The sequence below is a fragment of the Chiloscyllium plagiosum genome, unplaced genomic scaffold (assembly GCF_037043375.1).
Source record: "Chiloscyllium plagiosum isolate Xiang-an unplaced genomic scaffold, Cpla_swu_hap1 HiC_scaffold_31, whole genome shotgun sequence".
Taxonomy (NCBI): domain Eukaryota; kingdom Metazoa; phylum Chordata; class Chondrichthyes; order Orectolobiformes; family Hemiscylliidae; genus Chiloscyllium; species Chiloscyllium plagiosum.
The window spans coordinates 14,048,284-14,066,070 of record NW_028270169.1 but is presented as its reverse complement, the minus strand read 5'-3'; the positions used below and the strand labels follow the sequence as shown (position 1 = coordinate 14,066,070).

The 17,787-nt window shown below is 45.9% G+C and overlaps 1 protein-coding gene across 1 annotated transcript in view; it reads left to right on the top strand.

Annotated features, from left to right (window-relative positions):
• Positions 1–17,787, top strand: part of akap1b (A-kinase anchoring protein 1b) — a 59,978-nt gene that overhangs the window by 26,460 nt on the left and 15,731 nt on the right. The window contains exons 2-3 of the mRNA XM_087977260.1: positions 9,959–11,794; positions 17,352–17,491. Of these exons, the coding sequence (XP_087833386.1) occupies positions 9,979–11,794; positions 17,352–17,491 (1,956 nt within the window). The 5' untranslated portion in view covers positions 9,959–9,978. The remainder of the gene's footprint in view (positions 1–9,958; positions 11,795–17,351; positions 17,492–17,787) is intronic.

Below are 17,787 nucleotides of genomic sequence, written 5' to 3'. Positions count from 1 at the left end.
AAGTGATGCACAGATGGCCAGTGTCTGCTTTAACTGGGGCTATTTCCCATATCTTCACATTGTAACAGCATTTGGCACTGGACATCACCACTTCAAGCAGACGTATTGGCCTTGGACGGAGAAGGTGCAGATTTGTCACAATAATAGAGCTTTTAAAAAAGAGGTTTAACTAAGAGCAGAGGTTGCATATTCCTTTGAGTCTTGAAGATTTCGGGGCAATTGAAATAACTTTGAGGAGATTAAAGATTGCAGTAGAGTAGAGGGGGAATGAAGCGATTTCTTCGGGCAAAGTGGCACAGCCTAAAGCTGTCCAAGGATGAGGTCTAGAAATACTTCTCCACAAGAGGACACTGGAAATAGGGATTTTCCCCACAGAAAGCTACTGAGGTTGGGGAGTTGATGGAAGATGTGAAGGAAGATTTTGGTCAGTACATTCGCATGTAAATCAGTGTTTGAACTAAATGGTCAAACTGGCTGAGGGCTAAATGGCTTAGTCCCTTTGTTAGACATTACCTCTTTCGTACTGTCAAACTGCTCCTAACTCAGACTTTGACTGTGAAGCAAGATTGGAAGAAACTGAGGACTGCAGATGCTGGAGACCAGAGTTGAAAAATGTGGTGCTGGAAAAACACAGCAGGCCAGGCAGCATCCAAGGAGCAGAAGAATGACGTTTCGGGCATTCCTGAAGAAGGGCTTATACCCGAAACATCGATTCTCCTGCTGCTCGGATGCTGCCTGTGAAGCAAGATTGGTGAATTAGCAGGCATAGTCCTGGTTGACAGGCAATACTTCATTGGCACTCAGACTGAGGTTTAGAAAATCCCTTCTGCTCCTCCACTGCTTTCTGTGAAGGCCCTCTGAGCAAAAGCTCACGTCTGCCAGCTTTCAGACAAGCGGCTATAGTTGCTCGCTGTGCTCCTGCAGCTCTGTCAAAGCTGAGTTAAATTATTGGCAGCAGTAGTGAGGGAGAGAATGCGGAATGGTCACAAATTGCAAACAAACCCACTTGAGACTGAGGGGAGTCAGTTTGGAGGTAAGTGTATATGAAAATGTGTAGAGTTGCATCAACCAGTGCAAGTATTGTCAGCAGATGACATACATTGTCTTAGCTGCAGACTCCAATATCCTTGAACCAGGATCAAAAGTTGCTATAATTAGTTGAGCTAAAGAATGCTTGGTTAAAAAAGGAACCAATAACTTAAACATAGTTTTGCCTCTTCTCTCAGAAGTGTGTAATGCGCACATGCATCAATATTTAAATAAAAGTGCTCTGAAGAACAGGCAATGCAAATGTAAGTGGACCTTTAAGGCAACATTATTTAAGGAACTCTGGAGTCTGTGAAGCCAGGAACTTGATAATAAGGGGCTGGTGCTGATTAGTCAAGTGAAGTCTGTCTTTGTGCTGTTAAGCACACGTTTAGTAATCCCATTTATTTTCAAGACTTAGAGATATGATTGCGTATTGTTATTTTGGAGCTCCAGCACACCTCACCTGGGCGTTCCTAAACCTGGACACCGTCGTTGATTTTGCATGAAAGCATAGTGACTGAGGCTTTTGAGTTTTCAGACTCTCTCAGCTTGCTTCTGGCTGAGAGCTGACAACTAGTCAGAGCAGAGTGACTTTCCCAACGCTTGTTGGTCCAGACGTTGGCCACTTGTGACAGGATTACACCGCCTGAAATACGATAGCTGGAGTCAGACTCAACTGGGTTCGACTACAAAAATAATGCAGCCATCAGGAAAGAGATTACCAAGTAGTTTTTCTTTTTTGGAGAGGTGGCTGGACTGGAAGTCATGAATTTAAACGTGATGCGGCTACTTAAAAGTTGCATTGTGCTGAAGAATCTGCACGTAACAGTCTGCTTGAACACCAGGCTAAATTCTGCCGCTCGTCCCATCAACATTACTTCGGGAATGAAAAGCTGACCAACAAACTGGCTTCGGGTTCACAAACAAATAGGAGTTGGATGCTTCATAATTCCGATTATTGTAGCTGGTGCATGTGGAGTGAGGAAATGGGCTTTTCTTTTGGAGAAAAGAAGCTTTCCTGACCTCGTGCCCCAAAAACAACTTGGAGCGACTTGTGTGTTTTTTTTTAAGCATAACCACTGTTGTAATGGCTATCTCATTGGCCAAGTCTATTTGTAGGTGATGGTGGATGGCTCAAGGAGGCAGATAGACGGTGAATTCTGAAATCTGCTGAGCAGTTAGTGCTCACGGATCTTTTACGTCACTGCGTAGGACAGACAAGATCCTGGTTTAATATCAAGAGACAGCATCTCCTTTCCCATGTCACTCCCTCAGTGCTGCACTGGAGTCCAACCTGGATTTAGTGCAGACATCTCCAGAGCAATGGGATTTGAGCCCAGAACTTTGGCTCAGGTGAGAATGTCATGCACTGAGCAATGCCTGGTACCAACTAAGTTATCAGATCTGTTGCTTATGAATCTGTTGTGTACTTCTAACATTTATCCTTTAATAGGCAAGGTTAAACTCACTGTTTAATCTGAGGCGACCAACAAATGCTGCATTTCAATCTTCATTTATCTCGGTTTAACAGCCTAAAGCACGTTTACTTGAATCAGTGTTTGTCACATTTTTTGCGTAAGGGGTGTTAACACCAAACCTTGCTGTCCTTTCTGTCGATTTGCGGGGGGGGGGGGTCTCAATCTCGAGACGATTGCAGTGCCAAAGATTTGCAACGTTGTCTTCCTGCAAGTGGTTGCATGCATAATTAATTAACTGCAGAATAGCGTACACTACTGTTGTCCCCTCTTTGACCTTGTGGAGCTCATTGTGCTCAAGTAACCAAATCTTTCCAAACTTGCCATAAATCGACTGCTTAGCTACACTATTGTAAGTGTAGTTGCATTGCTTCAGTTTATACATGGATGGATCACCTTGGTGTTAAATGTCCGTCACTTTGTACATGTCTGACTTTCTAGTACAGTACATGAATGTTACTTTACACAGCAATAGCCAGTGAGATCTCTGTGCCAGCTGAGAGAGTTAATGAGGGCAGGTGGTGACTGCCCGCACAGTTGTTGAGAATAATTGAAGTTAAAGGATGCGTGTTTGTGGTGGTGTAAACGTTGGAAGGGGAAAAGGCATTGCTATTCTTGGGTGTAAATTTTGACTTTCTACATGTCATATGCATCAAACTGAAAGCAGTGTGGTATGTCGGGGTTTTTTTGGGCACTGCCATTAGTCACAACACTGGGATTATCCTGACATCTTGACCTTGATAGAAGTGTTTTATGTCAAATCATTCCGAACTGCTTACTCTGATAAACTTAAGCACACTGAGCTTCCCCTCAGAAAGCTTTAGGTGAGTTCAGTCATTCTGTTGAACATTATCAGTAAACCTCCCTTGAACCAGTTTCTAGGTACAAATTTTAAAAATGAAATCTTGGCCCTTGAAGCTGTGTCTGACAGGGGTAGATGGGCAGGCAGTGGGTTGTGTGGGTTTTTTTTTGTAGCAATGTGTAAAACAAAACTGTGCAACCTGCCCCTGAAGCACTTGTCATCTGTTTCAGCCTAGCAGTGTTGTGAGCCTGTCCATTAAGGGAAAGGAATGTGTGTCCTTTTTTAGTTTGCAGTCCAGAGTATTGCTGACTGTCCTGGGACTGAGCATGTGAGGCTTTCCATTAGTACAATGTTTCAGGCTGTGCTCCTCCGAAGTAATTGCATTACTGTCAGACTACAATTGGATGGTGGAGTGCCTTAGCAATAAGGGATAGACAAACTTAAATTGTTTTTACTAGAATGTTGGACACTGTGGGATAAATTGATGAGGAGCGGGAAAGTCGACATTTCAGGCAACAGCCCTTAATCAGGAGTGGGCCTTGTGCATTGGGGCTGAGAGATAAATGGGAAAGTGATAGGTCAGAGGGGGCAGTGATGGACGGGTCTGGAGGGCAATGTCGGGTTGGAGGCTTAATGTGGGAGGAGGGGAAATGAGGAAGCTGTTGAGATCCACATTATTCCCATGTGGTTGCAGGGTCCCAAGGCGGAATATGAGGCGATCCTCCTCCAAGTGTCGGGTGCTAATGGTTTGGCAGTGGAGGCGGCCCAGGACCTGCATGTCTTTGATGGAGTGGGAGGGGGGGTAGTCTGCCCAACTCTGACCTATCACCTTCTTCCTCCCCTTCATCTACCTATCGCTTTCCCAGCTGCCTCCCCCCAAGTCCACCCCCTCCCATTTATCTCTCAGCCCCGACCCACAAACTTCATCCTTGTTGAAGGGCTTAGGCCTTAACTTTGATTCTCTGCTCCTCGGATGCTGCCTAACCTGCTGTGCTTTTCCAGCGCCATACTCTCGTCTCTGATCTCCAGCATCTGCAGCCCTCACTTTCTCCGAGGGAAGAGAGGAATATGGGTCACGTGCCGGCAGATGGGACTAGTTAGAATGCCATCGTGGCCAGCAGTAAGGTGGGCCAGTTCCTCTACTGTACTGTTCTATTCTCTACTGAGACCACAAAATGGGCTGAGAAATTAAGAGCTTGTATTAATACTGCGCCATGTGTTGATGTTCCCAAAGTACTCACATCTGACGAATCACGTTTTATTTTAGGATTTGGTTATCAGTGTAGGTAAATGCAGCTGGTCAGTTCTCTGTGTGAGATTCCACAAATGGTACATGATGCAATTGCTGAGTGACTCTGGGGTATTTGAGGTGTGGAGCATTGAACAAGGAGAAATAGGGAGGTTTGCAAGTGTCAGAGGGATTGTCATATTCTCCCACATGTGTGGAGTAGGGCCTCCATTTAATATCCAGTTCCAAAAATGATGTGTCCACTCTAAGACTTAGGGCACTAGCACTGGTAACAGACTGGGGGGGTGTCAAACCACAGTGAAGCTAATTTCTAAAACATTTTCAACAAACGTGTTCAGAGGTACTATCTCATTACCTCTGGTGTAGGTGAGACTGAGTGCCTCACAATACAAACAGTACGTCACAAGAGGGCCCCAAATGTTTTTATTTCCGACTGGTCCAAGGAAAATGAAATTTATCGTGGCCGGTATTCAAGCAAACTGACACTTGTTAATTGCTTGGTTTTATATGTAGAACTTGAACCTTGCCGAAAAGAGAGAGAAAGCTGCAACGTTTCGTCTTGTGCTCATCAGGGTGAGGAGGTAAGAAGCTAAACTATATCAGGGAGCACCAATTTAAACAACACGGGAAGAGAATGTTGATTGGCTCAACCATTGTTGAGATGGAGATGGAGCAGGACTTGCTCACTGCCAGTCTTGGTTAGCTGATTAACCTTCAACCAGGTAAATAAACAGTTGGGATGTTACCATGGGGAATGAGGTGAGGACTGACCACCTCTAAGAAAACTGCTCAGTGTATGTGTGAATTCTTTCTGACTACATGGTGCACCACGTGAATACATATCTCCAGGACAAATAAATGATATGCTGAGAGTCTGACTGATCTTATATTAGTTTCCAATGTGATTCCTGGCACAGTCTGGAGTCTTCTGTAAATGTTGTAAAGTTGTAGAATTGTGTCCTGTGCATTTTGAACATACTGCCTACTGCGGGCAGTCAAGGAGGCTTATCAATTAATATGGGCTGCTGGTTATTGGGTGCCCCCTATATACCTGGCATCAAACCAGTATTGAAACTCTTAAACCCCACTATTCATTTGTGTAGTGGGCAGAACATTTTTTTGGATTGACAGTAGCATTGTGTCCATGAAGGGTACCACTTGTTAGGCTTATTGCGGGTTAGCAGTGAGAGACTTTGTCTGATGCTTCAGTTTTTGAGACTCCTTCCACATTGAGGGTAACCTGTGAAACACTGGGTGTCTTTCACAGAAACGAGAGTGGTAGCCAGAGGGGCCTGTCATGAGTTGCCATTGCATAAAGCAAGTGAAGGTTAGGGTAGCCGTTATCTCTCAGGACAGTTTTTTTTTATGTGCCCTGTCTTGGCATCGGGCAGATGTCTCAGACTGGCTTCGTGTGATAGCGTGTTACTGTGGGACTGATTGTTGACCGGTGAGCATTGGCTTGTGGTAGATAGTGGAGAACCCACTGGCAGGTTGCTCAACTAAGATGTTGAGGGAAGGGAACTTGTTGGCTCAATTTGTGTGGTACGTTTGAGCACAGGATGGAGTTTAGTGATGTGTAAAGGAACTCCAACATGGCTAATACAGGTCGTTCTGCTATAATGCATTTTTCATTAACATGAGTTTGCTACAGCACTATAGACAAATTGGGGACACTTTCTAAAGTGTGAAGTTTTCAAGGGTGTATTGTTATAATGCGATTCCAGTCCCATTGGTTTAAATGGTGCTGCTATTACACGATTTTCTTCTAACACTGGATTGCATGAGAACAGAACTGCTGCGTTATAGTCAGTTCTGCTATAATAAGTTATGTGCGCCCAGGTCATAGAATCGCTATTGTGTGGAAGGCAGCCATTCGACCCATTGAGTCCACACCGACCCTGAGAGAATCCCACCCAGACCCCTACTGTATCCTGTACACCCACAATCACCCTAACCTGCACATCTTTGGGCTGTGGGCTGAAACCAGAGCACCCAGAGGAAATCCATGCAGGTATAGGGAGAATGTGCGAACACCACACAGACAGTCGCCTAAGGGCGGATTTGAATCTGTGTCCCTGGTGCTGTGAGGCAGCAGTGCTAACCACTGAGTAACTATGCTGACCTGTAGAGAGAAGTGAGGGCTCCAAGTGTACTTGTGATTGGACAGCAGTCTGTTCCAATTGTCCATTCAAAATTTAATGCAGCCATCAGGAGAAAATAACCAAAAAGCTTTAGTCAGAAGTTTTATGAAGTGTCTTAAAAGGACGTTTGGAGAGGTGAAAAGAGAGAAACCCAGGGCTTGGGGCTGTCGTTGCTGAAGCATGTCCAATGGTTGGGTAAAACTGTGCGCTAAATGTCAGCTATGGATGAGGAAGTTCGACATGGGGAAGATTGAGTGTAGAGACCCTATGTGATGGGAGAAGGCCCAATGGAAGCGGTTGGAATGAAGACTGAATAGAGCTACATTTGCAACATTAGACCCTCTCTGAATTTGGTTGCATTTTACCGGATGTTAGTAATGGACTTCGGTGAAGCAGTGAATTCTTTTTGAAGCAATAGTATTCAAAATAAAGTTAGGTGTATTTTTCTGTCTCTTCCTTGATTTAGTCTGGTTATTGATTTGGCGCAGAGGGCAGTTTGTCCTATGTCTTGTAGGACAGATTACTGTCATTCTGATCAGTACAAAGTTGGATTTCGAATTAATGCTATTGGTAATTGAGAGCAGAAGCAAAACAAAGTGCCAGTCATTACCTTAATGGCTCCTTTATCTGATTTTTTTTTAACCTCGCAAATATTCAGTGGAATTTAGCCTAACGTTAATTTGTTTGTATGATCTCCTGCACTAATGAGTTTTACTGTAAACTGTTGCTCAGTTATTTGGGGTAATCTGTGTACTTTAAGCTTTTGACCCTCCTGTAACCCATCAGTGTAGGTGCTGGAGGAGCTATGTACACCTTCCTAGATATATGAACCCAGCCTATGCAATTATAGTTTAAAGCAGTTTTGAGTGATGCCATCTATGGTTTTTCAGCGACTGTTCTCTCTGTCCTGCTCTTTACTGGAGAGTGGGAGGGATAGCTGCCTTTCTAGTTTATACCAATGCCTCAGTTATGCGCAGAGTTGAAGTGCCTTTCCAAAGAATTGACAGCCAATAAAGTAACTTCTCAAACTGCGCTTGCTGTTGCAACAAAATGCAGCGCACTCAAGCCTCTCTCCAGATGCCGGCTTTTAATTTGAGCAGACTGTCTGTCTGTGGACTGAACACTGGGAATTGGTTTCTATCGAGGGGCAATTGTCATTTCCTAGATGTCACTAGAAACAAATAAAAATTGAAAATCGCCCTCTTCCCTAACCCAGTAACTCGATTGATGCTTGGTCTCTCCTCTCCCACATAAAGCCTGGATTTGATTCCTGCTCAAAGCAACTGAGGGGGTATTTGTTTGAGATTTCTAGCATTTCACCTCCTGACACATTCTTTTTGAATGTTGTGATACCTCCCGAAGCAGTCTCAGATAATTCAGTATTACTGAGCTCACTGTAGGGTCTGGACAGACACACAATCCCCAAACGTCAGACTGAGAGGGAGCAAGAAATAATGGGGAAAAAAAATAAAGGGGCTCAGTGGTTAGCACTGCTGCCTCAGCGTCAGTCACCCAGGTTCGATTCCCGCCTCGGGCAATTGTCTGTGTGGAGTTTGCACATTCTCCCCGTATCTGTGTGGATTTCCTCCGGGTGCTCCGGCTTCCTCCCTCAATCCAAAGATGTGCAGGTTGGGTGAATTATCCATAGTGTTAGATGGTTTAGTCAGGGGTAAATGTAGGGTCAGTGTCTGGGTGGGTTACTCATCAGAGGTATGAACTTGTTGGGCTGAAGGGCCTGTTTCCACACTTTAGGGAATCTAATCTAAGCCACAATACTGGCTGCAAATACTCATCCACTTTTTCTTCCTCCCTTGCTTCAAAGGTTCACAATTGGAGTTTTTAATCCTTTTGATAAGAATTAAAACTGTTGTATTACAATGCAAACACCACGGTGGGATTACAACGTTTTCAAGGAGGGGCAATTGTTGGGAGATGCCTGTATCCAGAGTTGCAGATCCGTGAGCACTAAAACCTATTCCAGCAAAGGTTTTCAAACCCTGAATTTCTTGGGAAGGCTTCTATATTTGACCCAGAGTTCTTATTGTAAATTGCACCAAGTGCTGCTTTATAGGTGGCAAGCTTCTGATGTGGCTAATCACCTGTGACATGCAATTTACCCATTGCTACAGTCAAAGAGCACTGGTAACAATGGGGGAATTGCGACTTGCACAGTAATTTTCAACCAGTGTGCCATGAGAACTGCCATTTAAATTTTGTGCAGAGCTAATGAAAAGCTGTGTAAACTCAGTTTGAAACATTAATGGATTTGCTGCTTTTTTAGCTTGTTGCATGTACTGTGTTGCAATCCTTTCTTGTAAGACCATAATGGTAGTAAATATGACATTTTATGAGCAGTCAATTCTGCTGAAAAGAAGTGGGTGTGCCTCATAATTGTCTCGTTTGAAGTGTGCCGTGTTATTGAAAAGGGTGGGACCACTGTGGCAGAGGTTTTCTGTGTGGAGTAAATAAACAACATTTAGTTTATCGACTACATCTGAGGAATGGTATGGAAAGTCAGTTCCTTGCAGATTGTCAACCATGTTCCAATGAATAGGTCACGGGGAACCCCTCTGTTTCAATCTGCTTGTCTTTCACAATTGTGCAAGTGTATCTCAAATTCACAAAAATTCAAAATTTGCTGCAGGAATCCTCTCTCATTAAGTCCAGAATAATAACTGAAGGACTGTGGAAAATGATCACAAACTTTATCTTCACTTGTGAATTGTTAGAATGGCTGCACAGGACCACGTTCAGTAACCTCGTAGAGCTCCTGCCAGCTCTGCTCAGGGCAGGGAGCCATTTGGCAGAGAACACTTGTACTCTGTATTCTTTAGTAGTTGCCTAATAAAGTCATTTGCTACTGAAGTTAGCCATCCCTCATGTTCAGACTAAACAGTGTCAGAGTAGCCATGGTGTGGAAGATTAGGCAAAGTGTCTGTGTGTATTGTCCTTTGTACTGCAGGAACCATGATTGGAGAGAGCAATGGGTACTATTTTTGAGCTGACATGAGGTAATTAGCAAATTAATCTTTTCTCTTCCTCACATCCTTTCCCAAAAGGAGAAATTGACTTTAGTATGTTGTCATTGTAAAGAGACAGGGCACACTAGTCTTAACATGAAACCCTCACCGTGGGACAGTGTGGAGGTCCAATGCGATCTCATCCCCAGTGCAGGTCCACTATTACATATATCCAGCATCAATTAAAATATTAACACAGTGAGCAATTCTATGTATTGACAGCTGACATGTTGGTTTTTCAGATGAGTGACAAGATACCAGGATGAGGTTCCGAGCTATCTTTCCATATACTCTGCCCGGGGTGCTGGCCCTCATTGGCTGGTGGTGGTACATCACCAGGAAGAAAACTCGCCCAGGTGGTCATAGCAAAGCTAAACTTACCCCTGCACCTGAATCCATCGCCAAGGCTGGTGGAGGAGAGCATTACACAGCCCCCAAGGATCTCCAGGGTTTTGATACAATAGCCGGATTAACAATCACCAGTGAGGAAAAGGCAGATGAAAGTGTGGACCACTCGCTGAAATTGGTGCCAGCTCTACAGGTTGAACCTTCAGAGCATTCGGAAGGAGCCGAGAGCAGTTCGTGCCTATTGACAGATAAATGTGACACCAGTGCGGAAACCAACGTTCAAATGCTGCTTCTGGACTCCTCGCCCCGATCTCAAGAGGTTCTGTTCATGTCCAACGTGCAAGGTCCCCTCCAGACATCACCTAAGGCCGAGAAGGAAAGCTACCCCCATCAGCTGATGGACAAAATCAGCAGTGACCCCTCTGAGAACTGGCAGCCCCCAGTATGCAGCGTGGTGAAGACGCCCACCCCTTTCCCCGTCCCGAAGTCCTCTGTTAGCCCGGACGCAGAGATGGGCAACAGCAGAGCTCTGTCCAATCTCAGTGTCACTGAATGTGAGCCCCCGGTGAATGACCATCCCAACATGGAAAGGCCTGAGCCCGAGGGTGAAAACGCAGGCAATCTAACAGAACCCCCCTGTTTCAAGACCACCCTCAACAACATTAGCCTCAGTCCGTTCCTGATTTCAACCAGTCCCCGCCAGGATTCCAACCAGGAAAGCCAACCTCTCAAAGACCCTGCTCTCATCAGGAATGGCTTGCCCGCCGATTTGATCGTGAAGGACGCTGCTCGGGATGAGATTGAGGTGGCGGCTGCCGGCTTGATCTCCGAGGTGATAACCGCGGCGAAGCAGGAACTCTTCGCTTCTCAGTTGGACCCCTGTGTGGAGGGTGTGTGTGGAACTGGGGCAACGGGAAGCAAATTTGTGAATGCCCCCGCCACTGCAGATGTCCTCAGCAGGGAGCCAGGAACCGATGAGGTACGGAGGGTCAGTGAAGAGGAGCATTCTGTGTCCGGGACCAGCGTTGTCCAGAGGCTGGAGAGAGCGGTTGGAGAGCTTTCCAAACCTGATGGAGGGGGTGAACAGGACGGGTTTGCCATAGAGCATCCCGCTCCCATTGTGTCCAGGAAGTCTTCAGAAGAGGCGAACCTGACAGCGGAAGATTCTGGCTGCCATTCCGAAGATGGGGCGATCGGGGAGGACCTACCAGAAGGCAGTGCAGCTTCAGACGACCTAAAGAACCACCAAGACGCATTGAGTAGTCGTGTGGTGTCCAAAGGTCACCTGGAACTGAGCTGTGAGGAAAAGCTTGAGGAGCCTGAAATGGCACTGGGAGAATCTGGGGCAAGAGGAAATGTTCCAAAGGATTGTATGAATGAGGGAGACCAGAACCACCACACCACGGAGGAGGTGCAGCCTAATCTGAATAAACATTTGGATAAATCGAACGCCACAGCGGGGGATGCTGGTAGCAGTGTTTGCCACTTTGGGGCAGGAGCAGAGGAGCCTATGCACACCAAGGTAACACCTGCCGCAGAACATCAGAAAACAGATGCTCTGCGTGACTCTGTGACTGGAAGAACTCCCCCAGAGCAGGATCCAAAACATAGGCATGGACCATTGGGGCATCAGGGAACTAAGGTGACCTATGCCAATGGAGGACGTGCAGAAGAAGGTGCTGATGGGAGTTCCCAATTGTGTCTCGAAATGGAGTTTGATCATTCTGGAGGTAAGATGGCAACAGCTGTACAGAACTTTAATACGGTGGCCCTGGTATCAACCTTACTTGCGTTTTGAGTGCTTGAGATTTTCTGTTGTTTTGTTTTGCACGGGCTCCTTTTTCATTCTCTCTGATCCATTATATCTAGGATGGAGTCACCTAGTGTAGCAGCATTACCTTCTGCAGTCTTGATGGAGGGAGCAAAATTAGGTCATTTGGCCCAATAAGACTTCTCCACTATTCAATAGGATTGCAGCTGTTAGAATCATAGAAACACGATCGTAGAATCCACATTATTCTCTTCAATGCCTTTTCTCATGCTGTCAACTTATCCCTATTAATTGGTATTTAAAAATCTCCTCTCAATCTCTCTTTCTCAACACTGAGCTGTCACAATCCTCTGAAATAGCAAATTCCAAACATTTACAATAAAAAGCTTCTCCTGATTTTGAAGTTGTGTCCCTGGCTCTAAACCCTCTAACTGGGGAAACATTGTACCATTATATATTTTGTAAGCTTCAATGAGATTGGCCCTCATTCTTCAGAGCTCAACACCTAAATACCTCAAAAAGAAAATGGAGCAGCTCTTATAGCCTCAATTTTTTTTTCCCTGTCCTCCATCTTGAATTACCCAGAATCGATTTGATAGGAGACTGGTTAGCAAGGTTAGATCTCTTGGAATACAGGGAGAACTAGCCATTTGGATACAGAACTGGCGAAGGTAGAAGGTGGTGGTAGAGGGTCGTTTTTCAGTCTGGAGGCCTGTGACCAGTGGAGTGCCTCAAGGATCAGTGCTGGGTCCACTAATTTTTGTCATTTACACAAATGATTTGGATGCAAGCATAAGAGGTATAGTTAGTAGGTTTGCAGATGACACCACAATTGGAGGTGTAGTGGACAAGTGAAGAAGGTTAACTCAGCGCACAACAGGATCTTGACCAGATGGGCAAATGGGCTGAGGAGTGGCAGATGGAGTTTAATTTCGATAAATGTGAGGTGCTGCATTCTGGAAAGGCAAATCAGAGCAGGACTTCCACACTTAATGGTAAGGCCCTGGGGAGTGTTGCTGAATAAAGAGACCTTGGAGTGCAGGTTCATAGTTCCTTGAAAGCAGAGTCACAGGTAGATCGGATCGTGAAGGAGGTGTTTGGTATGCTTTCTTTTATTGGTCAGAGTATTGAGTACAGGAGTTGGGAAGTCATGTTGCAGCTATACAGGACATTGGTAAGGCCACTTGTGGAATATTGCATGCAATTCTGGTCTCCTTCCTATCGGAAAGATGTTGTGAAACTTGAAAGGGTTCAGAAAAAATGTACAAGGGCGTTTCCAGGGTTGGAGAGTTTGAGCTGTAGGGAAAGGCTGAACAGGCTGGGGCTGTTTTACCTGGAGCGTTGGAGGCTAAGGGGTGACCTTAGAGATTGACAAAATTATGAGGGGCATGGATAGGATAAATAGACAAAGTCTTTTCCCTGGGGTCGGGGAGTCCAGAATTAGAGGGCATTGCTTTAGGGTGAGAGGGGAAAGCTTTAAAAGAGACCTAAGGGGCAACTTTTTCACGCAGAGGGTGGTACATGTATGGAATGAACTGACAGAGGAAGTGGTGGAGGCTGATACAATTGCAACATTTAAGAGGCATTTGGATGGGTATATGAATAGGAAGGGTTTGGAGGAATATGGGCTGGGTGCTGGCAGGTGGGACTAAATTGGGTTGGGATATCTGGTCGGCATGGACGGATTGGACCAAATTGAACTCCATCTGCCACTTCTCAGCCCATTGGCCCATCTGGTCCAGATCCTTTTGAAATCTGAGGTAACCCTCTTCGCTGTCCACTACACCTCCAATTTTGGTGTCATCTGCAAACTTACTAACTGTACCTCTTATGCTCGCATCCAAATCATTTATGTAAATGACAAAAAGTAGAGGACCCAGCACTGATCCTTGTGGCACTCCACTGGTCACAGGCCTCCAGTCTGAAAAACAACCCTCCACCACCACCACCCTCTATCGCCTACCTTTGAGCCAGTGCTGTATCCAAATGGCTAGTTCTCCCTGTATTCAGTGAGATCTAACCTTGCTAATCAGTCTCCCATGGGGAACCTTGTCGAACGCCTTACTGAAGTCCATATAGATCACATCTTCTGCTCTGCCCTCATCAATCATCTTTGTTACTTCTTCAAAAAAAACTCAATCAAGTTTGTGAGACATGATTTCCCACGCACAAAGCCATGTTGACTATCCCTAATCAGTCCTTGCTTTCCAAATACCTGTACATGAGCTGCTGTGCTGCAGGGAGAGAATTGCCTTAAAAATCTTTACCATTGATTCCAGATTCCATGAAACCTCATGGTGCTGGGTCAGACATGGGTAAGGAAGCCCCCTCCTGATTATCACATACTTGTGGTATGCAAAGACGTAAAGGCAAACTAAGGCACAATGCACTTTATGGGACTTTGTTATCCTTCACCAAGAGTGGCTTAGTTGTATCCCTCCTGACTGAGATAGTCAGGTCCTGAAGGACATCCTACCAGGCTGGTTCTGAGGAGGCGTGAGAAGACTGACAACCCTTCACCTTAGCCTCACCAATGTGCCCGTCACAGATGCATTTATCCCTGACACAGCTGGATAGCATGCACTAATGGGCGCAAACACTGTGCTATGCATCTCTGACTCTGACCTCTCTTCACCTGCGATTACTTCCATTGTGATGTGTGACGTGACCACTCTGCTAAATGGGATAGATTCAAACCCAGTATAGTTGTTCAAAGTGGCCCATTGGCATCAGTAAGTCATTCTACAACTATGTGTAACCCAGTGGCCCAACATATCCCTGACTCTGCCATTACTGTCAAGCCCTGACTCATTGACTGTGGCATCAGACCACAGTACCAGGCTTGGAGGTGCCAACTGGGTGAAGCCCTAGATAATGGTCAGTGCTTGCTCCATGGCAACTCCATGGGTAGACAGCTAAGTGTTTATCCCAGTCATCGAATTGAATGACAGCTCTACAGTCCTGCCCTTTCATGTCATGGAAATTGATGGTGGGTAAGCCAGTAAGAGGAAGAATGGGGTACTAGAGTATCCCAGTCATTAATTGAGAGCTGGGGGGTGGGAATGGCTCAAAGTGGCAGGAACAAGACTGAAGTATTTGTTTCCATTTTAAACCAAAGGCTCTAGGTGGATGATCCACCTTAGGCTGCAATCGCCACCATCTCAGCCGGGCTTAACCAGTTCTGTGATATTGGAAACAATTGATGGCACGAAATACGTCACAGGCTTTTGTGCTGCGGTGGTAGTGTCCCTACCTCTGAGCCAGGAGACCCAGGTTGTAGTCCCACCTGTTCAAGAGGTTTGTAATAACATCTCTGAAAACGCTGTTTCGAAAATATCTGTAATGAAGGCTGCCTGCAACTCGCAGGTTTGACCAAAGATGAAGGCTGGCCTCCAGAGTTGGCCCTGCCCCCTGTTGGCTGGCCTCCAGAGTTGGCCCTGCCCCCTGTTGGCTGGCCTCCAGAGTTGGCCCTCTGCCCGCCCCCTCGGGGGTCAATCTCCCCCTCCCCGGGTCTCTCCCTCCGCCCGCCCCCTCGGGGGTCTCACCCTCTGCATCCCACCTGCATTGCAGTCACTCCCACTCCCTCCAGCACTGTTATACACTGTGTACTATCGGCACTGCAGTAACTCACCAATGCTCCTCTGTGACTCCAACTTCAGATAGTGAGAAGGACGAAGGCAGCCAGTGTATTTTGTGACCACTCTGTTCCCTGAATGTTACCCGCCAAACCATCCTGACTTGACACTATGTTGCCATTCCTTCAATGTCACTGGGCCGAAATAGAGTCTCTCCCCTCAGCACTGCGAGGTGTCCCTCCCCTGCAGTGAGTCAGAAACTTGATTCATCACTGTCTGACCCTTTGTGCTGTGTTCTCCCCATGGGTTTGCTGCTGACACCCTCCTTTCAGGATTAGGGATTTACAGGGCCTGCTGTGATAGAGGAAAAGAACTTTCTAAACTTAACAGAAGGACCCTCGTGTCTTGAATGAGATGTTGTTTGTGAGCGAGCACTGACCCGACAGGAGCACCGATATATGATCAGTGTTGTCGGGGTTTGACTGGGATACTGATATCTGAAGTTGTTCCTCCAAGTCAAAATGGTGGTGTTAGCTCCCTCGAGAATCCCAGATGGTGCTCGAGGTCCTCCTCGATACTCACCCCTTCAGACACCTTAAACAGCCCTCACTATCTCCAGAGCTGTTCATAACATCCCCACAGTGTGGAAGCAGGCCATTCAGCTCATCAAATCTACACTGACTCTCCAAAGAGCATCCCTCCCAGATCCACCCTGTCCCTGCATTTCCAGTGACTGATCCTCCTGGCCTGCACATCCCTGGACACTGTGGGTAATTTAGCTTGGCCAAACCACCCAAGCTGCACATTTTTGGACTGTGGGAGGAAACTGGAGCACCCGGAGGAAACTCATGCAGACACAGGGAGAATGTGCAAACTCCACACAGACAGCCGCCTGAGGGTGTAATCAAACCCTGGGACCCTGGTGCTGTGAGGCAGCAGTGCTAACCACTGAGTGACTGTGCTACCCGGTAGGGCATGGATAACAGTGCCCATGGTGTTTGAATTTAAAAACATAGGTAACATTTCAACTCCATTTAATGCAATGATACTGAACAGCTATGACCAGCTCCAAGCCAGGCCAGATTACATTGGCTTGTGTCCAGCTTTCAGAAGTTGGTTTACGTAGTGGAACCTCGGGGTGCAATCTGCAGGATTATGATTAGGCTTCAGCACTGGAGTCTTGTGCTGAGTCTCAGGAAACTCATGTTCTCTATATCTGCACCATCTTAGGGTGACTTACAGTGAAAAGTGTTCTATTTTTCTTATAGAAATACATATGACAAATTCTAATAATAATAAAAAACCGTCTATCTGGGATTCTCAGCGTTTGCTGATTACAGATTTATTGATGATCTAATTTAAATAGACTCCCTGACTTGCTAAATGGAACTCCCAAGTGTTCTCTCAACTGGAGGTGACTCGCTTACACGTTTTGTAGAAATGCAGTGGGGGAAGAAAGATTTCATCTTTATCCTGTTTGGATGGCTCAGTAGTTAGTACTGCTGCCTCTCACCACCAGGGACCCAGATTTGATAGGTGGATTCTGCCAAGTGATGCACATCAGAGTGCAAATGGACTTCCACTTCCTTCATGTCCCGTATGTCTCTCTCTCTGGGCTTTATAAAGGCTGTCTGTGTCCAAGATCAGTCCATACCGTTGGTACAGATTTGATGGGCTGAAGCGCCTCATCTGTACTGGATGATTTTATGATCTGCGTGCATCATCTTCCAACTGGTGATTGGGAGCGAAACCCTGACTCCCCCCTCCAAAACGATCGTGGGAGTTAATCCCCTTGCTCTCTCTGCCTCAGCTGGCTGGCTATGAGGGCAGACAGATACTTTACTTTGTTACACTCCCTGCTACAATGTTTCAAATACCTTGCAACAGTTTTACTCTGAGCATTCTGGTGCGGATTTTGAAAGTTGCTCTTGGATTTTCTAGGTTCTGATGTGAACAGTATTGATTCGAATGACAGTGGATGTACTGCAGGTGGACCAGAGGCACTGAACAAGGATGGAGCAACTTTGAACGCACTACAAGATAAAACTGAACTCACCATCTGGGAGGTCCAGGTGCCAAAGGTGAAATCTTTAAATCAGTGTGTTTCCTGTGATTGATTCCTGTGAGTTGAAACTGTTGTTGTTTCCATATTCTGTTCAAGCAGAGCAATGTAAACTAGTTGGAAGTTTCAGTAGATGACAGCAGGGGAGTTGCTGCTTTAGCCTTGGAGTCATAGAGCTATACAGCATGGAAACAGACCCTTCAGTCTAACTCATCCATGGTGACCAGATACCCTAAATTAAGTCTAGTTCCATTTGCCAGCATTTGGCCCATATTCCTCTTAACCCTTCCTTTTCATATACCTATCCAGGTGCCT